This window comes from Silurus aristotelis (genome assembly GCF_946808225.1).
Source record: "Silurus aristotelis genome assembly, chromosome: 7".
NCBI lineage: Eukaryota > Metazoa > Chordata > Actinopteri > Siluriformes > Siluridae > Silurus > Silurus aristotelis.
Window position 1 is genome coordinate 16748963 of NC_139580.1, and position 25925 is coordinate 16774887.

At 35.7% G+C, this 25925-nt stretch overlaps 3 protein-coding genes across 7 annotated transcripts in view; all 3 read right to left on the reverse strand.

The window, feature by feature from the left end:
- Positions 1-1123: 1123 nt before the first annotated feature.
- Positions 1124-10448, reverse strand: gpia (glucose-6-phosphate isomerase a). The gene is made up of 17 exons (XM_083547608.1): positions 10098-10448; positions 8502-8592; positions 7252-7320; positions 6900-7019; positions 6726-6809; positions 6437-6583; positions 5268-5339; positions 5141-5185; positions 4968-5021; positions 4695-4755; positions 4521-4564; positions 3257-3409; positions 2964-3093; positions 2369-2445; positions 2023-2227; positions 1751-1817; positions 1124-1564 (listed from the first exon to the last, which is right to left on the reverse strand). The coding sequence occupies exons 1-17, from the start codon at positions 10214-10216 to the stop codon at positions 1441-1443; spliced, it is 1662 nt and encodes a 553-aa protein (XP_083403734.1). The 5' UTR covers positions 10217-10448; the 3' UTR covers positions 1124-1440.
- Positions 10449-13270: 2822 nt separating this feature from the next.
- On the reverse strand, positions 13271-19702 carry lsm14aa (LSM14A mRNA processing body assembly factor a). Of its 4 annotated transcripts, none has more exons than XM_083547350.1 (9): positions 19363-19664; positions 18370-18527; positions 18111-18249; positions 16717-16977; positions 15988-16176; positions 15729-15891; positions 15124-15364; positions 14837-14906; positions 13271-14163 (listed from the first exon to the last, which is right to left on the reverse strand). In XM_083547350.1, the coding sequence occupies exons 1-8, from the start codon at positions 19481-19483 to the stop codon at positions 14883-14885; spliced, it is 1296 nt and encodes a 431-aa protein (XP_083403476.1). In that variant the 5' UTR covers positions 19484-19664; the 3' UTR covers positions 13271-14163; positions 14837-14882. The 4 variants fall into 4 exon arrangements, with proteins under 4 accessions (XP_083403476.1, XP_083403478.1, XP_083403475.1 ...); XM_083547352.1 differs by having other exon boundaries at positions 14837-14903; positions 19363-19655; XM_083547349.1 differs by having other exon boundaries at positions 13271-14906; positions 19363-19702.
- Positions 19703-21870: 2168 nt separating this feature from the next.
- cpne8 (copine VIII) overlaps positions 21871-25925 on the reverse strand; it is a 37061-nt gene continuing 33006 nt past the window's right edge. For both annotated transcript variants that reach the window (XM_083546683.1, XM_083546684.1), the window contains one exon: positions 21871-24628. In XM_083546683.1, the coding sequence (XP_083402809.1) occupies positions 24416-24628 (213 nt within the window). In that variant the 3' untranslated portion in view covers positions 21871-24415. The remainder of the gene's footprint in view (positions 24629-25925) is intronic.

Consider the following 25925-nt stretch of genomic DNA (forward strand, 5'->3'; position numbering starts at 1 on the left):
ACAAGTAAGCCACACCCTACACACAGTCAAGGAAAGCAAGTTCAGATAGAGACAACAGATTTGTTGTCTGGACCCTGCCATCTTATCAACTCCAATAAAAACCACAAACATGTTTTCTTCAACAAATACGTAAAATACCTGACTCAAGCTGCAAAATGGTTCCCCATTGTAATGCTTGTTCTCATCTGGACTGGTCATTTGTAATGGTATAAAAATGTGCTTTTGGTAGTTTTAAAGTGAAAGTGCAATAAAACTGCAATGCCTGTACTCATTCATTTTTATTCGAATGTCCCAGTGTCTATTATATATTCAATACATGCACTATGAAATACTGTATCTATTGCATATGTTATGTCTTGAACTTAAAGTCATACTAGCAATAAAAGTCACATTCAGGATTTCTATAAATATTCTCTTTAGTTCATCAAATGTATGCCCAAGCACTTCTGTGCTGGTCATGACCCCGATCCCTGTCCTCAAATCAGAAATATAAAAACTCATGTGTCAGATATCCTACAGCAGCTGCATTTAAATCTAATGTACTGTTAGTAATGCATAATCCTGAAAAGTTTTCACTTTTTACCAAATTGAATACATTAGGAACTTCTACACTTAATCAACTACTCCGAGGTTTGTTGGTATTTCTTTTATATCCTTTAGACATTTTTGTAGGCCAGCTTACTAATAATTGCAGTTATGTGTAGGTTAAAGGGTAAGTGCATAATTGGCATCATGCAAGTTTACAAGCAATCATATGATTGCTATTATCCATAGTATTTTAAAATGCTTTAGGGTCTAAATTAATCGTTCCATCTTAAGTTTCAACAGTTATAAAAAAATAATAAAATTTTCTGAAATGGAAGTAAATCACTGATGACAGACAAGCTCATTTATGGATCATGTTTCAATAAAGGCTTACAACAAAATCTAATGCCAGTACATATCTGGCACAAAGTAACTCACCTTAAGAGGCCCTTGTTACAACATGTTGAAGAAATAGTGTAAATGTACCATTTACACTGAGCATGATGCAAATAAGATGTAAAGACGACAACTTAAAAAGACAGTGTTAATCCATTATTCAAAGCATCGGAGTCACCAAAAATGCACAAAAGCAACAAAGTGATAAATAATATATTTATTTTTGACCAGCTGGTTTTGACCAAGCAGATGGCAAAGCGTGTAGGAAGGAAAAGGTGGGTGGGGGAGAGGGTGACAGCGTTCCAGACCTTGCAGTGCATACAGGAATAGAGATTCCTTTTACAGGTTAGAACAGGCAAAAGTGTACAGTCAAATCTCACAATGCACAAAGACTACCAATAGACACTGGTTACACATGTAAAGTGCGATTCCTCTCGATTTAGGTCTAGACTACATCAGGGTTTTAATACACCCATTGATTTAATCAGAGAAGAGAGGCAGATGGTCTGACTGTGCAACTCATGCACGATTTTTCTTGAAGAAGCTGATAAGCCCGTTTGTAGAAGAGTCATGAGTGTGGACCTCTGAATCGTCCTGTAGCTCAGGCTCAATCTTCTTAGCCAGCTGTTTACCCAGCTCCACACTAAAGACAGATCACAGTTAAATCACCTAAAGACAGTTCAACAGCACACCCTAGTGCTGCTTTTCTATTTCGTTATAACCATAGACTTTAGATTGGGTGCAGTACTCAGGGTAATATATATATATATATATATATAATTAAAATGCTGTAATTGCTGACTGAGAACATCCCAGAAATGTTACTCACCCCCATTGGTCATAGCTGTTGATATTCCACATCACACCTTGCACAAAGATTTTGTGCTCATACATAGCTAAAAATACAAAAATACATTTAATGACGAGTAAACGAAACTTTAAAATTGCAGTTAGTTCAGTTTCAAAAGATTTCCATCTTGTTACTTTGTGATAATGAAAAAAGCAGTTTTAAAACATTTCATTTAATTTCTTCTTTTTGCTCAGGGTGTAAAAAAAAAAAATTGTGAAATGCTTCCAAATACCACCATGTTCAGCACTTACCAACCAGAGCTCCAAGCATGAAAGGAGTCAGCTTCTTGAAAATGATTGAGTTACTTGGCTTGTTTCCTTGGAACACTTTATGTGGCAGGAGATTTTCCAGAGCGTCGCCACTCATGCCAGCAGCCTCCAGCTCCTTTCTGGCTTCGTTTGGTGTCTTTCCCTTCATCAGAGCCTCAGTTTGAGCCAGGAAGTTGGCCATCAGGATCTGCAACAATCAGAAAATCCATCACAATGATCAAATGCTCAATAAGGTTTAAACTGTGATTCATGTCGGTACATAATAGTCACTAAACTTAATAAAATAATCACACAAAATACTGAAACAGTGCAATATGACAGCACACACCTTATGATGCAGATTATCTCTGATTGGATGCTGAGACTGAGCAGGAATAAGGAAGTCAGCTGGAATCATACGGGTCCCTAGAAAGAAAGAAAAAAAGAGAGAGAGACCCAAAAAGCACAAAATGAGAATCGGTTGATTAGCATGTATGGTAATATTTAATTAATATACAGAACAAACACTAATTTGCATTTTAAATGTTAAGTTGCTGCTATGTTTATACATTATGTAAGATATCTAGATTACAACAGAAGAAAGACATGAAGTCCATGGACAACCATGTAACACATTTTATAATAAAATAGAACTGGCAGTAAAAAAAAACCTTCAACATACATCAAGGGTGCTGACATTTAAAAAAGCTGAGGGACCATCTGAGACTTGTGCGGAAATAATAAACTTAGACTGATTCTTTAATACACACAGGTTTTACTACAATGTTTTGAGAATCACAGCAATCTGTTATTTCTATTTGCTGACAAAAAAAATGACCTCTGAATTTCAGGTATTCGACACAAAAATAGGTTCATAGTATGGCATAAGAATATGCAGGGTATACAGGTAGATTTGGTACATGTTTAATAGCGCCCGGGTGTACCTTGGTGAATGAGTTGGTAGAAAGCATGCTGGCCATTAGTCCCGGGTTCTCCCCATACAATAGGTCCTGTGTGGTAATTCACACGATTTCCATTCTTGCTGATGTACTTTCCATTAGATTCCATGTCACCCTATAGACAGACATAGATAACATTACACTGTAAAATAACAGACTTACAACTGCATAATTGTAAACATTGTTCTACAAAAAAACCAGCATTTCTGCAAAGCACTTTGTATGAAACGCAATTAATGCAATTTATTATTATTATTATTTAAAATGCAACAACTGACCTGCTGGAAGTAAGCTGCAAAGCGGTGCATGTACTGGTCATAGGGCAACATGGCATGAGTCTCAGCCTGGAAGAAGTTGATGTACCAGATACCCAGCAAGGCAAGCAGCACAGGGATGTTCTTCTCCAGTGGAGCTGTGCAGAAGTGCTTATCCTGGATGATTGTGAACACAACAGTAACTTTGTTATTAGAGGCAGGGCTTCTAATTTTTGAGGATCAGGTTTTGGTTTGAGTCTTCTTCTTTCGGCTTCTCCCATTAGGGGTCGCCACAGCGGATCATCCGTCTCCATACCACCGTCCTCTAAATCTGCCTCTTTCAAACCAACTTACCTGCATGTCTTCCCTCACCACATCCATAAACCTCCTCCTTGGCCTTCCTCTTTTCCTCCTTGCTGGTGGCTCCATCCACAGCATTCTCCTACCGATATACCCCATGTCCCTCCTCTGAACATGTCCAAACCATCTTAATCTCACCTCCCTCACCTTGTCTCCAAAACGTCCTACATGCGCTGTCCCTTTAATAAACTAATTTCTAATCCTGCCTTCTGTCTTTTAGTTAATGCCAGTCTTTAAACTAAGGTTTTGGTTTGAGTAGAAGTACAAATTATATTAGCAAATTAAAAACAAACAAAGTTTCACGATTAATGTGAAACATAGGATCAATAAATCAGATTAACCTCTATTCCAGAGGCTCTCCCTCTACATGTTTACATTTACCACACTGAACACATGCACAATAAACTTAAAAATTTCTTCCAGACCAAAGCTACAGAATACAGTAATCCCTCTCCACCTTTCACAGTCTCACTGTAACGTGGGGTTTTACATGGAACATATCTAATTTTGTTCTGCGGATTTTTCAGTGTATATAGGTAGTATGAGGAATTATTTTGATTATTTTCGCAGTAAAATAAGCATTTTTTAGCTTAGAAAATTAAGCTTTCAGAAGAGCTGTAATGCTTATCATTAATACTGCACACTTAATTCATCATCATTCAAATTGCATCATTACTGGTGAGTGCCTATATATTTATTTTTTATGTTAAAATTACATAGGTATAAGAATAGTGAAAGAGTTTAGGAGCAGATGAAAGGTTTATGAGTGTCGGGATGATTTATAAAGCCTTAAGATAAACAGGTATTCTGTATACTGTACTGTATAGATACAAGGTTGCCACTTTGCGGATTTTCGCCTATCGCGGGGGGTAATACTGAACTTGCGTACTATTTTTAAAAAATATATAAATAAAATAAAAATCCATACCATCCAGTGGGCTCCGGCTAGAAGCTGCTCGAAGTTGTCGAAACCTGCAGAAAGACACAAAAACACACAGACACTTCACAATGCAGACTCGTATCAAATCATTCAATACATCAGTCACACATAATTGATCAGAACTTCATACAACATTACAGCATCATTCACGAGCTGACATACCTACGTGCAGAGCGATAGACAAACCAATAGCCGACCACAGCGAATAGCGCCCACCAACCCACTAAAGAAAACAAGCACACTGTTATGTAGCACAACTTTTCTTTAGTCCAAGTCATCGCATTTTATAAAATCATGCAGTGAACAAATTCAGTTAATCAGTAAATCATTATCATGGTGACAGGTCAGACTCTGCATGCAAAAAAAAAAAAGTCACAAATTTGTTTTTAATTTTAGACTTAATTTTGATTCAATGAATCAGTGCAGCAAACTCACATCCCAAAACTCAAACATGTTCTCCGTGTCGATGCCAAAATCTCTCACTTTGGGCTAGAGGAAAAAGAAGAGGACATCTTATAAAATGTTTATATTCACTTATTTTGGTACCTATGAATAATTTACTGGCCATAAAGACACTTGATTAAGTTCTTCATGCGTGAAAGACTCACCGCATTGGTGGAGAGAGCCACAAAATGTTTGGCCACTGCAGAAGGCTGCCAAATAAAACACATTGTGAGAATTCAGAAACTTGCAGCACTTACAGGATAGGAAAATGTATTAAGTCAGGACACTCACATCGTTGGCAGTCTGCAAAAACCACTCTTTAGCTGACTCGGCATTAGTGATGGTCTCCTGAGTAGTGAAAGTCTAGAAAAGCCAAAACACACTGGGATCTTTTAATCTTGACATTTCAAAATGACAAATGTGAATTTTAGAATGTATAAAGAGACACCTTTGAGTTGCAGTGTTTAAACAGTTACCCAACATGTTTGCTTTAGATCTTTCCCTGCCTTTGCTACACTGTCTTTGCTTAAGCGCTGAGAAGCATTGAGATTAATAAGTGCTTTGTGCCCAAAGGTTTGTAATGGGGTTCTCAAACTGGGTGCCACAACATGCAGTGACTTGTTGGGGTCATGAGAGTGTATTTAACAAATTAACATTGGTTTTGTTACTCTAACTAAGATGGATTATCTGTGCTACTGTATGAAACGTTATAGGGATTTGATTTAAAGAGCGTGTGTGTTATTTTAGTCTTTTCTCCATCTTGACATGCTGCAATGGCATAATATTACAGCAATAACAACCATCAACCTACACGAATTCCTCCAACATCAAGTGGAACAATGGAACGAAAACAAACAGGAAAATACGGCAAGTCATTGCTTATTGAAAATCAGTGAAAAGAACATTCCCTTACTTTCTTTTCACTCTTGTGACATCTGGTACAGACATGATTAGTATAAATAATTGCATGAATAAATATTAAATACAATGCTGGCCGACATTTACCAGAGGTCTAAAACTAGTCTGTTCAGTGAACAAATTTAAAACTCAAACAATTACACAAAGTAAAGTGTTTGTTTACTGTTCCCACCAAAGCCACAGCTCCAAAATGCATACCTATGCAAAAGCCCTTAAAAGGTTAATTGTGGGGCTTGCTGATTTTAAGGCTGTTGCCCTCCCAAATGACAAATAGGCAAGAATGGACATGGGGAAAGAATATTACAAACTTTTCCTGACTTAAAAGGTATTGAGGTCAATGTTAACCATAAAATATTTTTAAACACATTAATGCTAGTCCAAAACTGGAGGTCCTTTGTACATTATGCGGTTTATCTAGGTTTATGGCTAGTATTAAAGCTGATTGATTAAAACAAACACTGTTTGTTCATGAATAAAATGGCAATAAACTGCAGACTATAACCTGTTACAAACGACTTTTTGTTAATTGTGTTTAAACCGACCTTAGATGCAATAATAAAAAGTGTGGTTTCTGGATTCAGCTGAGCCAAAGTTTTAGCCATGTGTGTCCCATCAATGTTGGACACAAACCAGACATTTGGTCCACCTTTAGAATATGGCTTCAGAGCTTCAGTCACCATCAGTGGACCCTGGAATACACACGTGATCCATTTTATTCAAACATAAATATAACATAAAAGTAAATTAAACTGATTAATAATAGTGGTCATTTGCCAGCTAAAAGGTTCAGGAATCATTTGATAATAGATTTTCAGAACCACCTCCACTCACCAGGTCAGAGCCACCAATGCCAATGTTCACAACATCAGTAATGGTTTTTCCATTAAAGCCCTTCCATTCTCCACTGCGCACTTTCTGCAATAACACCAACACACATGATCTCATTAACACAACTAACAATTGTATATATGCATTATTTAAAGAGTAAAATGAAAAATTCCTCACGTGGCAGAAACGCTTCATTTTCTCCAGGACTCTGTTCACCTCAGGCATGACATCTTTTCCATCCACCAGAACAGGGGTATTAGCACGGTTCCTCAGGGCAATATGCAGCACAGCTCGGCCCTGTTCATGCATACAACTCAGGATTAACTGATTCTGATAGATATGATTCAATTTTCAATTATTTCCTTATGCACAAGATAATGAGAATGGGAATTAAATAGAGCATTTAATAAGAGATGAAAGATTTTCACCAGTTTCAAATGTACAATTTGAAGACATCTAATGTTATATTTTTTAACGTTATTATTTATTTATAATGTTATAAAAGCTGCAGTGGCATCTTTGACAATACCTCAGTGAAGTTGATCTTTTCTCCAGCAAACATGTGGTCCCTGGCTGCCTCCACTCCCACTGACTTCGCCTAACAACAAAAAAGGTGGAAAAAATAAAAATAGAACATTTTCAATCAAATCAAATGTACAGCAAACGCAAACAAGGTGAACGATAACGCATGACACTGCCCCTAAGTAGAAATGGGAAATGCAATCCCAACACAACAAACTGCTTAAACTGTGCTTTTTTTCACCAAAATAATTATCATACAAAACTGTTTTAAATAATAAATGTATTCCATTAAAACTCATGAAGCAGAAATACTGACAGCTTATAGACTATAGGAACACGGGGTGGTCCAAAAAGCAGTAGTAGTTCATCTATCTAGTAATTCATGCTGCAAGTCTTTTTTTAAACATAAAAAGTTGATTGCAGGATTGATGACTGTTTTGAAAAATCAGTTTTTAACAATACAATTTCTGGATTATAAAAAAAATGCTTTCAAATAAACAATTTCCTTGTACCCTTGATACTAATATGATTTAACTGCATGTGCAATTAATTTAGCCTATTTTATGAATGCAGAGAATAACTCTGAAGTTGACTATTTTAATGGCATCTTAAAATGTGGGTCCTTAACAGTGCTGATAAATTTGATATTCTTCCTCCATCTGAGTGGGTATTAAGAAGAAAGTATTATTTAAATAGTTTACTCCTCAGTTCCTACTTTTAGTCTGTAGAGTCACTCAAATTTAGGATATTTGAGCTTCCCCCCAATTTAGGTCATTTTAATTTCATAATCAAATTAGGACGGCATTGGGCGGGACGGCATTGGGAGAGACAAGAGATTATAAAATAGACTATTGTATAGAATCAATGTTACAACAGCCAATACAAATGACATGCATTATTACATTGTGTTAGTTTTGTTTGAAACTGAAGAACACTTGTCCAGCAAAATATATTCATCTTAAAAAATAAAAATTAATAAAAATTTGTCCTGGGGAATTGAGCAGGTGCTCATAAGCACTGTGACCACTATATACAAGACTGATGACAGTTGATGTAAGCAAAACATCCCCTTTAGCACACTCTGAAATGCTGATGTCACACCAATGCTGAGGAATAATGCATAAACAGCTAAATTACTTCTTATACAAGATCATTTTGATTCATTTAACATGAACAAAGTCACAATGTCTAAAGGTCATCTGTTAAAATAACATGACTCTTCATTGACTAGAAAACCAACAACAAGAAAGACTGTACCATGTCCAGCAGCAAATTCAGCACATCTTCATTGATTAGATTCTTTGAATAATCCAAAAGCAGGTCACCATCATCTGTCTCAATGGTTACACTGGGGGGGGAAAAAAAGAACATATCAAACTAAAGAGCACTAAAGAGTCTTTCGCTTTATATATTTTGAATATATAACTATGATATTACTGGTACAATATTCAACATAATATTACAGAGATATCAACATTATAATATACTTTTTTTGATGATCAGTTGTTTTCTGTGTGAATCTCAGAAACACTGTGTGTGAGGTGGGAATACACTCTGGATTGGATGCCGGTTTATTAGTTTCTAAAGTTGTTAAAGTGATTGATGATGCGAGCAATTCACAGCTCCATAATCCATAAGCCTGAGCTCAGGTTATTGTCCGTTTGATTCTCACCACATCTTTATAGATTTTATTTTAGATATCTGCTTATGTCGTCAAATTATGTCAGTGAATCTCTATGGGGTGCGGCTCAATTTAACGATTACAAAGTGTATACCTCATGCTTTACGTTCCTCAGATAGACCCCAGATTCAGCATGAGCATGATGAGAATTAAATGTTTTTTCCCCACAGCTTTCTTTTAGGTCCATTTAAGAAAATTGTCACATTGTTCTCTTATGATGCAAGAATCATCATTCATTATGGTGCTTGGTTGCATCCTAAAGAGCAGGGGAATGTAGCAGGAATGTAAAGATGAGAACATGTCCCGAGGAGCCAGAAAGCCCAGTGTGGCTTGTCTGGGATTAAGAAATCAGTGGAAGAGAAAAGAGGAACTTTTCAGCAGACAAATGATTACTAATCCCTGCTCCGGCCACCGTGAACAAGCTCCCGGGTTTGCACGTGACGTGTATCACAATCACGGCAATGACCTCAAGTGCCTTTAATTCATTTGTAAGCAATACACCGGGTATAAATGACTGTAAAAGGGGCTAGATCTTCAGAGTTTGGCTATTAGAGATCAAACATGTGGCCTGATGACTAAACTCTTGCAGCGTGCAGGTTCACACGTAGCCCTGCTACACTCACGTACACGCGCTCATACGCACGCGGGAGCGCGCACCAATTTAATGAGGGGTAGCGTGCCATATCTTCAGCAATGCAGTCAGATGAGGACAAATCTTAGTTTAAATCACATTGACAGTGCACCAAAAACATCGCAGTCAACGCGTCATTGGCCTTCATTTGCAGCAATACACTCGGTGGAAAGGATATCCTTTAGTCGTGGGTGTGTTGAAACCTGATCGGTGACCTTGTACACAGACTAGCAAGATGCTGGCTTTCTAGCTTAGCATCCGCTAGCGCTAATAAAGGCCATAATAAAGGAACACACACAATTATGTCCACATAAACAGTGCTGTTGCAATACGAAAGTGCAGAAGCGTTTCCCGGATCTGTGCCAACATGATTGCACTCTCGGCCCTGTGTGTTGTAATCCTGTTCTACATCAATCTAATCAAAGGGTGAAGTACAGAAGATCCAGACTGCGTTAACATGCCACATTACTTACACCACATTCACACCTTTACCTCGATATTACACCAGTGTTTCAGAAGACATCTGCACTGTTTGTGTTACCTGAATTTTGAGAACCTGTCCTTGTCCTCGTTGAACATCTGCCTCATGTTCAAGGTGGCACCGTTGGATTTGTACCATTGCTCCAGTTTCTTGTAGTTCGGATCGTTAGTCAGGCCCATAATGAAGAGCAGAAGTTGGTGCTGGATTTCGAGCAGAGATGAGCTGTAAAGCCAAGAGTGTATGAAGGCTAACTAAGTACAGTGTACGAGCAGAGAGTCGTGAGGAAGTAGCATATGAAGGTTCTCCAATGATAAACCCGGGTTAGACCACGCCCACTAGCCCAAACAGCCCCCTATTGGACACCCAAGTTCACTCTTAGACGTCTACACTGGCATTTCACATCCTGTATGCACACCCAATTAATGCACTTGTATAGGAAATAGAAGTCAGTTTGAGATCCAACCCAAATGATGACGATATATATATATATATATATATATATATATATATATATATATATATATATATATATATATATATATATTATATATAAATCTCATAGGTAACAATGTATCCAAACGGCAGAAAAATCAAATACAAACCTAGGTACAAAAATAAAATACAAAAATAAATGGCTCAATAAAACATGAAGCACACATCATAACTAAAATGTAAAAAATAAATCGGGAAGATTTCATGTTTTTTTACAGATTGAATGCAGCAGGTTACTTGTGTTTCAGCGAGACAGAAAATAGGAATAGAATTTCACAAATAGGTATATACTCTAATGCTGTTCCATTAAAATAATTACATTTCATTAAAATATTAATTTTACCTTCCATAATCAGTAGACCAGTACCGTGTTCTTATTTCGGCTTGTCAGATTTCATGTGTGCCATAATATATGCAAGAGGGTCTCATGATGTGATAAACATTTTTTTTTTTCACATTTGTGCATCAATTTCCATTTTAAATATCATCCCTAGAAGGTTTGAGAAGTGTGATAGATAATCTTATATTCAAATACATTACAGAGAACCATTTTATAAGAAACCCATGCTTACTTATTTTTTTGTGTTTTGTGTATTTGTCCTACACTGTCTTGTGTTGTCTTTGCACGGTCTGTCTTGCACCAGGTTGCACACGATTGCACTTTATGTGGCAAGGACAACTACTAGACCTTAGCTCTGTGTTTTATGTTATGCAGCCTTATGTTGTCTATGTAGCACCAGGGTTCTGGAGGAACGTTGTTTCATTTCACTGTGTACTGCGTCAGCTATATATAATTGAAATGACAATAAAAGCTTCTTGACTTGACTATGCAGGCAATTGTGCTGCAGAAGGAAAATGTATAAAATGATGCAGATGTAGACCAGCAGCTTTAGGTTATATTACCACTAACCATCAAACTGGAGTGGATGGGGATGGCAAGACAATTGTTGACTGTGCATCCTTTAAATAGTACAAGCAAGTCCTTTATATAACAACAGGAGTTTGAATTCCCTCAGAATAACAAATGATATGTTTTTAAAACATATATTGTTTTATTCTATACAAGTGCCTATGTCTGTGTTGATGCAACACCACATGTTGAAACTTTTTTTTAATTTTTTTTTTATAAACACGGCAATTCTCTTTGCATGTTTGTTCATTCGTCACAACCTGCACACAGTTCATTGAGTTGCATTAAGGTGAACCATGTCAAGCTGTTATTTAAATAAAATAAACAACTTAATTCACCAGGAAGCAGGTAATAATTAACAGTTTATTGTAGTTTCAGAGTAAAAATCCCTTTACACTGAGCTACACCCCTCATGCTTGAAAGACAAAAATGTGAAGTTAAACCTTACTGAAGCAAGTGGTGATATTTCATCTCACAATTGTACAACATTTCTGTAACAGTATCCGCCTCACAAGCATTGCCAGACCTTTAATTAAGGGTTGTGGCAACACAGGCATGCACTGACTGTCCAACAGTGAATAAAACATCCTGACAAAGAGTGCTGATCATTTAGGATTAAATCAATTAAACAAAAGAATACAACGTTTGAAAATTGCCCTGAAACAAATGCAACTATAGGCCAGAATACAATAAATGGAAAAAATAACATACAAAGTTAAATTGTTACCTCTCTTGAGGGACATAGTTATTAGTTCTTTGTGTAGTTTGTAACATTTTATAAGATGACAGCTTTATACTTACAGTGTGCATCTGCTTAAGACTGGAAAATCATACAATAGTCAGAGCTCCTTTATAAATGTTTAAACAGAGTGAAACCTGCTATTGGAAATTGAGAACTGGATAGATGAGATTAAGTGCAAAAGTGCATTTCTAATAAATTTCTCAAATAAAATACTTTTGTTTATGCTTTTTTTCATGCTCTGGCGATATATAGTACCCCAAAGTAATTCATCTTCCCAGGGAGTAAAACGTTTAAATAATGAACAAAAATTATTGCTAATACTAACAATTGCCCAAAAACAAACAAACCCCATCACACACCAGGCAGCTTGACAGAAAACCTTACAGTATTGTACATCTGATTAGACCTAATGACTCTAAACAAAACAATACAAAATTAATGTAGCACTATTGAAATATTTTTGGTGTTTTACAAGTTCACATTCATCCCTCCATTTAGTAACTCAAAAGATCCAACAATGAGCAGGTGATTTTGGCTCCCCCCCCTTTATGCATTACAAGGAATAAAATAAAATAATTTTGTAATAAAATATTGTTAAACATGTAACTGAGGCTTTGAAAAAAGAGCAAAGGGTTTGGAGAAATGAAGAGCTAAGGCTGTATTAAGTGTTGTTGCTTTGCTGTCTAGATCTTATTACAAGTTACATTTACCCATGCAAATGAATCATAACACAAACTTTGATGTTCCTTAAATATTCTGCACTTGTGTCAGAGAAGTTTACAAATTAAAATACAATCTTTTAAACATTGGTGACAATTATTTATATATATATATATATATATATATATATATATATATATATAAATATGAGAGAGAGAAAGAGAGAGAGAGAGAGAGAGAGAGAGAGAGAGAGAGAGAGAGAGATGAATGTAGTGTTGTACAGAGCATGTAGTGTTGTATAGAGCAAAAAAACATTTTATAATATCAAGCTAGGTGAGGTAGAAAGATTTAGAAGCTTACTTTAAATGGGCAGATTCACTAAATTTGTGAAAAATATTTGAGATCAACAAATCAGTAATAACTATTTAAAACATTTTAAGAAACTGCAATTTAATTAACATTTTTATATATATATTTTGACAGATCAGAGATTTAAACATATCCCAACTTTTGTTAACTGAATAACAGTGAGCCACTGAAAAGTCAAAAATGTTCATATATGTATTAAGAACACAAAACCGAACTAAAATAAATCAGTGTATAGGGATACACACACGCACCACAGTAAAGACAGGAGCTTATGTTGTGGACATGCACTCTGAGCAGTCAAGCCAAATTATGATATCCAGTCACATTTCATCAAATTAACATGCTTTTCAAATCAGATCAAGGATTAGTTATTAGCTCTATATCTAATTGCCAACATTATACATCAATCCATATAGTGGTGTAGACAATGCAAGAATAACTAACTGAAGTAAACAGCCTTCTGCAGTCAAGCAGGACAAATCTATGTTCTGGGACCTCACTCTATAGCTTTAACTACTCACTGAGACATAGTGCAGGAACAACGCTAATATTTAGCAATTTTATGTAAACTAGAAGTGCTAAACAACAACCTTATTGGCCATTTTATTATATTCGCTCAACTCAACACTCTGCACCATTCAAACTCCAAGTATACCAGCATCACGAGCATCATGTGGCTATACATGCAAAATCACAGGAAGCAGTTTATCATATGCACCAATTCACTTAAAGACTAAAGACTTATCCATTTGACAGGGCCAGTGCTTTCCTCTCTAATATCACAACTGATGCGTTATGCTTAAAATGCTCATGTTTATTAAATGTTTATATATGTATGAAGCCCCAGGCCTTCTCATGTAGCTCATTATGCTGCATCTGCCTTGTAGCTGTACTTAAAGTTGATATTAAGTGCCTACTGAATGGTGCCGTTTGAAGTGAGGTTCCAGCAGCACCTTAAAAAAAACAAAAAAACAATTCTAAACAATGTAGCTATGCACAGGAAATAAATCAATACCTTTTTTTGGGGGGGGGGGGGGGGGGGAAACAGTTGCTAGTCACTCAGCCCTTAACCTCCATGTTTACTAGTCCCACTGATTAGACATTTTCTTAAGCAAGGAACCTTATTCTTTTGTGAGAAAACAAACATATATTGTACCAGAGTAGTTTGGACAGTCTAAGGAAATCCACCCACATGCGAGAATAACAACAACTCCTATCATCAGACTTCAAGAATGTGAGTAAGTAGAAAAATACAGTAAAAAGTTGGAACGGGAAAAAAAAAAAAAAAAAAAAGGGTTTTCAAAATAATAAAGCTATTTCAGTGATCAAAGGCATATATACACTACATGTTTACAACTAACTGGTAATTAAATACAAGTTTAGTACTGAAGAAAAAATAAACCAACAAAAAAAAAACATTAGTTGCTCTAAAATATGTTCATACACAAATTACCAAATCTGGAAATATTCGTCAGATTAACAATTTAAAAGGTTGAAACATTTTCACTCTTAGAAGATTGCATTTATATCCACTCCTCCAGTGGTCTTTACCAGTGCTGGTGACGAGTATACCTCTTGTCATTTTTTTTTTTTACTTCATCCTTGTCAAAAGTAGTTATGAAATACCTAAACCCATGAGTTACACCTTCTGTGGCTCCAACTCCTTTTTGCACTATGCAGATACTTTGTTGTCCTTCTGGGTAAAGCATAAAAATAAACACAAAATCAGACCAACACCCCAAATACTGCATATTTCTTAATACTTTATTCAAAAAGTGGGTAATGTGAGCTTAATCTGTCCTACCAATCAATATTTCTATTATCTATATTCTCATGTCTTAAAAAAAAAAAAAAAAAAAAAGTTCACTACAAATATTTAATACAAATACAATAGTACAAGTGGCCTACATTACCCTGTATTCAAAACTGGAGAATTCCCTTCCTCCCTGGCCTCCTCTGTAACCGCCTCTGAATCCTCCACCCCCTGCATGTGGTGGGGCAAAAGACCCCCGACTTGCTCCACGACCACGTCCTCCACGGAAGCCCATTCCCCCACGCCCCCGATAGCCACCCCGGTTTCTGTTATGGCGAAATGGGACGCCGAAGGTCTCAGCGTTCATTCGCCTCTCCTCTGCCCACGTCTGTCTTCTTTCCCTGTAAAATATTTCCCCCCACAAAAAATATTTAGAAATATTTAAAATGTGGTAAGTCCCAGTCATGCATAGCATTGTATGCAAATAACTAATAAATAGGTAGAATTTCTTTACTCCAACTAGAAAGATTGTGTTTTGAAATGATATAGGTTTTAAACCTAATTTCATTGCAAACATTTACATTTGTAAATTTCTGGCAATTAATTATGAATAAGCAGAGCGACATTGAAGTCTCCATCAATAAAAACTTCTGAATTCTTTTTTTTTTTTTTAATACAGAAGAAATAAACATCTGGTTTGTTGGTTTCATTTGTTTTTTACTTAAAACTCGATAGCCCTTTTTGCAAATCAGAACGAGTACCAACCTAATGTCATCACAGGAGATGTTGTCAAAGAAAGATTTGGACTTGTCATAGTAACATTTGGGTCCCAGTGGATCTTCCTCATCAGCGTTCCCCTCACTGTTTTGAGTATCTACCCCAGAGTCACCTTTATCTTCTCCATTCAAAGCCTTCTCTGGCTTTTCATCTAAACACAATACAAAAACAAAATGCTAAAATATAGAAAAATAGTTTCCAAATCATGCACACAAACACTACTACTAAATACTGCTCTCTGCACTACCTTTGAGCTTGAGTTTGCTCTGGAACTCCTTGTCAATCTCCTCCTTGTTGAATTGAGCATTAGCACTCTCAAAATCAAAATCTTTCTCAAATTTCATGGGTCCATCTCTTCTCACAGGGAAACGGCCTCTTCCACGATGTCCCCCACCACGACCACGGCGTTGACCAGGCAGCCCGACAGGCCCAGAGGCTATGTGGCAAAGAAACTTGAATTAACATGCCAAATTCAGCTAGAACAAAGGAATGTGAGGTAACGCAGACAAGCTGAAAACTAACATTAAATGATATGCGTGTGCATTAGACCACCAGATGGACCATGGTGCTTGTGATATTTAATGCAAAAAGTCCCAAACAAACAAGTACATCAAATGTTTAAATAAAAAAAATAGAAGCTAGTTATCGCAGATATAATATATCCTGTTTACCACTTTCTTCACTGGACTGATCAGACTCGGGACAGGCAGCCACTTTTGGTGCATTAATGCCTGATAAAGTATACACACCACCTCAGAATTTCCCAATATACTTTATTTTTAAATCCCTCCTTAAACAAGCCCAGTGGATCTCCATTTTTTTTTGTCTGTCTGGTTTCACACCTTTTGTAAATCAGATATGTTAACATTTAGCTGTCAAACAAGTATACAACAGTCAGGTGTTGTAATAAATCTTACAAAAAAAAAAAAAAAAAAGTACTTATGTAGAAAAATTACCGGTTTCACTCTACTCTTACCTGCTGATTGGAAACCCGAATGAACATTAGCATCTGCTGCTGCAAATCCAATTCCTGTGCGCAATCTGGACCTGCCTTCACCCCTCCTCTGTTCTGGGACATCAGAGGCCTTATGAGTACTGGTTGTGCCAAGTCGTGCTGTGATGGGGCTCCTGCGGCTCACTGGCACAGGTGCAGCACTGCTGACTGAGGAGGCCAATGGTGCTGATGGCTCTACAGGCGGACTCTTCTGTAACGGGTCATGGGCAGGACTGCTGCGTCCTACAGAGCAAAACATAGGCTTCAAACAAAGAAACATTTGCATGCAAACAAGGTACTCCTAGAACAGTGAAGTGAAGAAACTATAGACAGTAAGGAGTTGTTGAGTCGTTCAATAAAGCAAACCACAAACTAACCATAGAAACCCACAAAGTGGACCTCGAACATGCAGTGATCAACAGAAAATACCCAGAATAAATAAATAATTGGTGTCAAACAAACACCTGAACTTTACAAGAAAACGAACCTCTCAGGAAAATGGATTCATGCTAAAATAAATGTCCGCTGACCTTTATCAATGATTTGGAATTAAAACTGCTTGCGTGTACCATGACTTTTTATTGCTAAATGTACAAAGGATAATAGCTACATTACAGAAATCACAAATATTTATTTTGTCGAAGCAATTTACCTCCTGGAAACAATGTATTCATAGTGGCATTGGTTGAGCCATTATAACTGCTCTAAAACAGGGCTGCAGCCATACCCGAGTCACTACCAAAAAAGGCCAATTAGTTTCCTGTGTGCAAAGGAAGAGCATACAGACCTAACACACTGTTGGATCACAGCCAGTCAAACACCCATATGGCCAGGAGTGTAAAGGAAAACATGATCTAAAACTTATTAGAATTTTTTTCAGCAGAACCGCCATAAATGCATTTCTTTCTAACATTACCACTATGCCAAGACATGACCTCATGTGATGTGCATGATGTCACGGAATAGACTTTACTGCTATGTCAATTACACCAACACTAATCAGTCTGTGAGCTCATGTAAGCAGAAGTAAATGTATAGTGCTTTTTTCAGAGTGCATTATGCATCCCTGTGAAATAAAGGACAGCCCTGGCTGGCAGCCAGTACCAAATCATGACCCATATACACACCTATAATATTATATATATATATATATATATATATATATATATATATATATATATATATATATATATATATAAAAACTGTACACAATATATTTACAGGGCAAAAGCAACAATATTCACTAGTTCACCTTTCGGGGTTTGTGCAAATACCTTTAAGTAAAACCAAATAAAGATGTGGTAACAGATCCAACATGTCTAAGCCAGACACCTACAATGGGTAAATACAATTGTATGTAAAAAAAAAACACTCGCCTCCAACAGTCCCGAATGGTGGTGAGACTAATGTGTTAGAGGTGAACTGGCTGTACGGAGACACTGGAGCTTGTTTAAACAGCCCATACGAGTTTCCACTCTGAAAAGCTGAGGGTGCAGCAGGAGATCCCATCGAAGACTGAAAAGAAACATCATACAATCAGGTACAGGGTTTCACATACCATATGAGCCAAACAATGGATCATAAATAAGCCTAAATGTAAATATAAAAAATGTAATTAAAATACGAATCCATTACCTGGACAATGGCAGGGTCCTGAGGCAGAGGTGGCTTGGGGGGTTCACAAACAGTCAAGTCTTTAATGTCACTCCCTCTAAAAATGATGTACTCGTAGGTTTCATCACGGGGCAGGATAGGCCTGTCAGTGGGCCGATCCTCGGTTCCAAAAGAGCGCACTGAAACAAGATATCCATCACACTTTCATGAGCAAGAGAAACAGACAAACCCAAATTCTAACAAGTATGCATGTTAATAACCTTAATATCCACATTCTTCTGGTAATAATTACTTCTACAGAACGTGCTTTAGGCAATCAATAACTACAAAGGCAATTACTATAATTAGTAATTAACCAACAAAGTGGCTGGTATCAGGTGGATAATTATGCAGCAGGTCATGCTTTTTATTAGAGCTCAGTTAGTCCACCTGCAGTTTTTACTTTCTTCACAGACATTACAACAGATAATTTCTTTTCTTTTTTTCATATCTTAGTGATGTTAGTCAAGCTGGGGTCAGCCATGATGCAGCACCCCACAGGACCCTGCTCAGGGGCCCATGATTGGCAGCCTGGCGATACTGGGGCTTAAAACTTCAACCTTCCAATCAGCCTTAAACACTGAATTACAAACTCCCTCATAACTAAACACCGTACTTATATTAACTGTTATTTTAAATAATAAAAAATTTGATAAACAACTTTATTTAGCAAAAGAAATATATAGCTACCCATAGCAAATTATATTATTAGAAGACCTACAGCTAGGTCTTTAGTTAGCTAGTTTTAGTAGTTGTTATTAAATGAGCCAGTCCGTGACTCTTACTGAACTAATCAGCTTCAAAACCAATGCAAAAGTGCAAATTAGTTAAGCAGCGAAGCGGCCTGCATTGTCCGCGTCTCCGCCTGTTTCTACTGAATAAACGTGTAAATTGGGGCTTTAATTACACGCGAACGCGAAACAGCTGTGCGTGTGGGAGCGGGCTTTAGCTGGAGTTAGCATGTTAGCTCCTCACCTTTGGCGAGTGCGACAGTGGAGTTCTCGGTGTCGATGGTGTAGAGGATTCCCTCATAGCGAATCTCGGCCTTCGAAATCAGGCTGATTTTACTCCCGATGTACGGCGTTCCTCCGCTCATCCTGTCCCTTAGGAGGCTTTCTGAATCCTACAAACCGCCGTAAAGCCTCAGCAGGTGACTCGCGAAGCCTCTTTCAGTTTACTGCCTGGACACTAATCCACCACAATCACTGTTCAGGTTGCTCAGCTTCGCCATTGCAACATGGCAGCCTTCGTGTTCAGGGTCTGTAGCCGGACGTGACGGAAAAAGTTGACGGAAACCGATGCTGCTTCTTCGCTTACTTTTATGGGTTTGTAATGAATCACGGAATTTAATGTTCATGCCGCCATCTACAGGACGGAGCGTGACCACACACACACACACACACACACACACACACACACACACACACACACACACACACACACACACACACACACACACACACACACACACACAGTGATGTATGTAAAAAAAAAATAAATAAAAAATAAATAAAAAAAAAAAACAATATATATATATATATATATATATATATATATATATATATATATATATATATATATTATATAACTTATAACTTATAATATTTATAACTTTTAAAATTTTGCTTTCTTCCAAATTAAGCCAGTTTGTGATTCAGCATAAATAAAGAACTTAAAAGGACACGTGAAAAGCTGAAAACAGTTTTATTTATTGCTGTGGAAAAGTTAATGAAGGAGTGTGAATCCAAGAAACATTTATCTGAGGTAATATGTATATTACACAAAAAAGTTTTTTAAAAAGGCATAGATATTGTTAATATTTTTAGAATAATTATGTTTATTTCTCCAGTACACTGAAAGACGTGTAAAAGTGATACGAGGGCTCACTGGATCTGTTCTGGCTTTTGCTTCCAAATTTTGCAAAAGTCATATGAATACACTTTTATAAAAAAGTATTTTGAAGTTATTTCCACAAATATATGTAAAGTATGCCACATATGCAACAGGTCTAACTGAACACAAGGTGGCAGTAAAGCTTTGTACATAGCCTGAACTGAGTCTTCAACTGCACATGCCTTGGCCATTTCCTCAGCACGTGTTAAGAACAAGGGTAGCAAAAAAATCTTAATTTCTGAAGATTTAGGACGAAAATTTTGTCCTAATGGTGTTTTTGTTTTAATGGTTTAGTATCCAAAAGAACATTTGACCAAAATAATTTTGTCTGTTACAAACTGCTGCATCTTATCTAGCCAATTAGATGATGAATAATCATTAAATATATATATATATATATATATATATATATATATATATATATATATATATATATATATATATATATATATATATATATATATATATATATATATATATATATAAAAGAACAAGGGTCAGCTGTAGAAAGAGCAGAAAAACTGTGTTTTATTAAAAAATTCTAATTAAAAAACATAAAAAGTAAGAATAGACACTTCTTAATTACAAAATAACACTGACACAAAAACCAGTGAATAAGCACACTTTAGATTTGTACTCAAAAAGTAATCATTAATGCTCAGTTTTTAATAATGAAATAGAATTAGTGTATATTTCAGAAGCTGATTTTCCTCAAACATTTTGAGGTTTTATGAATTTCTTTTTTTATTAGTTGTCTCACACTGTGCATGTTGTGGATAATTGTGCTTTTGTTTTCTCATGTAGAAACCAGTTTTGTTTTCTCTTGTAGAACAGGCCAACCCCAGATCTAATATTACTATTTTCTCCATCCCTATTACACAGAGATGCAATCCTTACATGTGGCCTTCACCTAATATACAGCTTTTAACACTTATCACCACAAACAGGTCAGAATGTGTCTGGTTGCATATAATTTGTTTAGCACATCACTGAGATACCATATGCTTTAGCTCTTTCCAGATCACAAAAATATACATTTCTGAACTGAATGTGTTTTTTATAGACAGCTACATTTCTCATTTGAAGTCTAATGCTGCACTGAGCATGTACAGAGTCAGTCAAGTGGCTGTAATTACTTCTTCTCCAAAGATACTGAGGGTGTAATATCTGACCCGTGTTACAATCGTCTCACTGTCAACTTACCGCAAAAGGGCTATTGCCTATACATTTCAGACTGTCTTTTCTATTTATAGCTCAAGACATTTTCCACTCTATAAATATCTGATTAGGTGCACCTTGTATTTAAGACAAAAGAAGATAACTGCATAAAGTGAGTATGTACACCTACCTGCAGATTTCACATAGCAATCAGTCTTTCAGAGGTTTGTCTAAGTTGCAAAAGCAATATTTGGAATGGCTTATAAACAATCCATTATCAACATCATCATAATATTAGATATAATATAATATAATATAATATAATATAATATAATATAATATAATATAATATAATATAATATAATATAATATAATATAATATAATATAATATAACTAGATACAAAATAGTATCACAATAAATGCTCAAAAAATTTCGTGTTTAAAAATGTTTATTTGTAAAATAATATTTAATAACCTGGTATTTGTAAGATATTTGCAGTTGTAATCAGTAGTTGTAATGTATTCTTTGTGATTTTCCAGTCAGTAATATGAAATCTTACAGACCACAGAATAAATATACTATATACTATTACATATGTTACATGTCCATATATAATTACAGATGCAAAGCATTCTGAAATAAATAACATCAATTAATTAAATGCTATATATTATTTATTATTATTATTTTAGTATTGGACAGCCAGTCACTGTATTATAGACACTGGCCAGCTTATTTCAGCTGGGCTCATGCAACTATAATCTAAATAAATTGTATCGTAAATCAAATATTGTTCAAATAATATATTAGTCAACAAACATACAGTGAAGGCATGTCAAAATCCATCAATTCAGTGATATAATAAGGCAAACTTTATGATATTGTAAAAATAGCAGGTATAAAAAGTATGAGAAAAATACAAAAGGTTCATCACTTTTCAACGTAATGCACATGCGAATATGATACATGCAACAGTAATAATTAAGATGTAATAAAGAAATACATTAACAAGCAGAAGTGGATTTCTTTTTTGAATGATCACAAATTAAAGTACTTATTTCATAGGTGAGGTGCTACAGTATTATAGTAATTATTTTTCTTCTCTGGAGACAAAAGCCTATGACAGAAAACCTGAAATCTCAAATGAAGCATTCATAAACAACCAGTGCACATGCCAAACTAAAGAAGATTAGCATATTAACCGTTATTGCAATCAGCAAAGGACATTCCAACCTGAGACAATTTAGTACAATATGTGTTATCGCTGTATCAGTCACATTATTTATGTAGAAATCTTTGTAGAAGGTCACTGATTATTTTTATAATCTATTCACATTTAGTTTTAGATTTTGTAGACTTATCTATGTTTTTTATGTTTTTCAGTGTTTCCTGTGTTATTTAAACAACTGGTATGTTGTGAGAAAAATGTTTTTCTGTCTTTCACTAATGGATTTCTGAGATTAATTACTCAGGAAATGAATACAGGACCAAATAAATCTCAGAAATGCAGGAGTGTCCCACCTTGAGACTGGATGGGGTATTTCTTTGGGCAGGTTTTTAAGCTTTAATGCAATTTGTGCCTGTTGAATCAGAATAATACAGTATGTAAGCCAACATATGTGGGTGCACAATTTAAACTGGGCATCTTCTCACGTTGAATAATAATAATAACTAAAATCCTGTTTTCTTTAATATGTATTTACATTACATGCATCAAAATATTCCAATCAATCTATAAACAGATTATGTTCATCTTATTTTTAATATCCCTTATTACAATATCTGAGTGGAGGGTAAAATGGCTTTTGTTAATTTTTCATTTTTAATACATTTTTGTGAATGAGTTCACAAAAACCAAAAGTGAACCTGATTCAGTTAAAATGAAAAAGAAAATTGTGCTCTAATATTTCTACAAACATACGGTGCAGTACTACAAGCACAGTACATGTCCTTGCCCAGCAGTATCAGATTTCCATACAGCACATTAACCTCATAACTGTTCAGTATGAATACGCAGTCTACTTTAAAATGCATGCAGTTACATGCTTTATAGCTACAGTTATATTCAAGGCTTTTTGTGTTATGCAAAAGCTGCTGTAGTGCTTTTCATCTTTCAATGCCTTATTTTGTAATTATCAGTAAGTAATCAAATATTACTATAACAGTTCTTTAATAATAATATTAATCTAAACTACTATGTGAACGGAAGTATAATGATATAGCAACGTAATATTAAATTACTATTCTGATAAACTATAATGGTTTCGACTGAATAAAGTGTCATTATGTTTGAGTATAATAATTTAATATGATTTTTTTTTCATATGAATCATTACACTTGCCACATTTACACATAACACTTAACTAAATAATAAACTTACTATTATTAGAAATGATTGAAAAACTTCTACAGTAACACTTGATTGCTGCTATATTTATACGGATTGCCTAACAGTGTTATTCATTATTGTGTAACCAACAATAAGGCCTGTCTTTCCAGCAAGATTTGTTCAGAAACATAGTATGGCAGTAGAGTGGAAGAACCTAGAATGGTTAGTAATACAAATGGAAGAGACTGAACACAGTCTTTAAAACATGCTCACTCTTATGTAAATACAAAGTTATAATGTCAAAACAAACTATTTTGTGATACATTAGAAAAAGTTTTAGCTACTTCAGTATGCATGAGGTATATAATTATTTGCTTGTATAAATCACAAACACTGTAAACATTTTGTTCATAGTTCAGCCAGTCATTTAAAATAAAACACAAAACTTATGAGGCATATAATGATGAATGTTTAGTTAGAAATAAACCTCTCTTACATTACCAAACTCAGACACAGGAGCATAGTTATTATTTGCCATGAGCAGGCGTAGTCTATGTTTGCTCCTTCGCTCAGCTAGATCTAACCTAACACCCAGTCAAGCTCAGAAAAAACAATCCTTGAACCAGTGAACTACCCGGGTCCTCATCAGATCTGCGTCTGTAATGACTCGGCAGAATGGGACAGTGCTGTCATTGGTTTGGAAGTGTAAGCAGAAGGTGTTAAGCTCGGTTTGATGCCTCTGGTTCTCATGTAATACAGGAACTGATCTGGAATTTCAGCCAGGACATCTTTGGCAAGACGGGCCATGCTGAGGATGTGATTCCCTTTTGGGGTAATGTAGTCTCGGAAAGGAACAAACTGCAAAGAAGAAAAATATGCATATGCTGACTGAAATTCAGAAGCTTTTTGAACAATATGTTTAAATTACATTTTAGCTTAACAAGAAACAAACTCAAATAGGCTTAAAGTATTTTAAATAGAAAGTTGTACTAGTTTAAACAAATTAGTTATTTGTAGAACATGTGTAATTTCATTTTACTATCAACAGCCTCTGTTTAAATGCTTCATGCAAACATCTCAAATACTGTAATGATCAATTATTATTGATCATTAATTATCTGTCAATATCTAGTTATGATTAACTGAATAGACAAACCTTAACATGTCCCTTAATTAATATTGGTGTTAGACATTGGTAATTGGTATACCTAGTACTTTGTGTTTTAGACATCAAAATGCTCCACTCCAAGAGGCAGGTCCTTTTCTACATTAATAGCTTTTTGGCAGCAAATGCAGTGCTCGAATTGAGGGGGGACTGCGGGGATCCGGGACCCCCCATAAGGAATTAGACCCCCCCATGAAAAGTAAAAAATAGACTTAAGGGGTCCCCAAGTTTATTTTAGTAAAAAAATATATGAAATACAACAACTGGGGACCCCTCCCATAAGACTTGACTTAATTCGAGCACTGAGCAAATGTGGTATGTTGGTGTGTTTTTGGCTGTGTGTTTTATTGCACAATATTAACACAGCCAACCATTGTGTGCTTCAGGGAAAGAAAAAAATATTTCGAAGAGGAATTTGCACAGGTTGCATTTATGGCACAATTTATGACAATTTTCAGAAGTATTTAAACACCTTGGGGCTTTGCAGTGTTGGACAAATATTTCTAGCTCGGTAACTTTCCCAAATTGAGCAAGAAAAAATATATATTTACATATTGTAAGAATAAGTATTAAGCTCTTTTTAATTTCTGTACAGTTCTTTATATTTAAATAGTCAGGCATTTTATGACATGCTGAATCAAATTTGAGTAAAGAGTCTGTGGATACACATACACAGAAATTAAATAAATTATTTTTTTAAATAGAAGCATTTTGCTAGAAATAATTGTGGAAGAGTATTAAAATTACTTCTCATCTCACTATGCCATGTTATGAGTTAAATTTCCATGAAATTATAGGATCAGAGCTCTACTTGATGTTTACCAAAGGTGCAGGATATCCGCTCCTCTGAGCCCCCCTCTATCCCAAATTAACTCCTGATTACAACTGATGCGAACTAATTTATCCTCCAAGTGCCCTGCCGGTAATAAAGTACTCATTACAGTTCGATTAGAAGTTGCCAGTTCCCCTCCAGGAACTCGAGCGGCATCA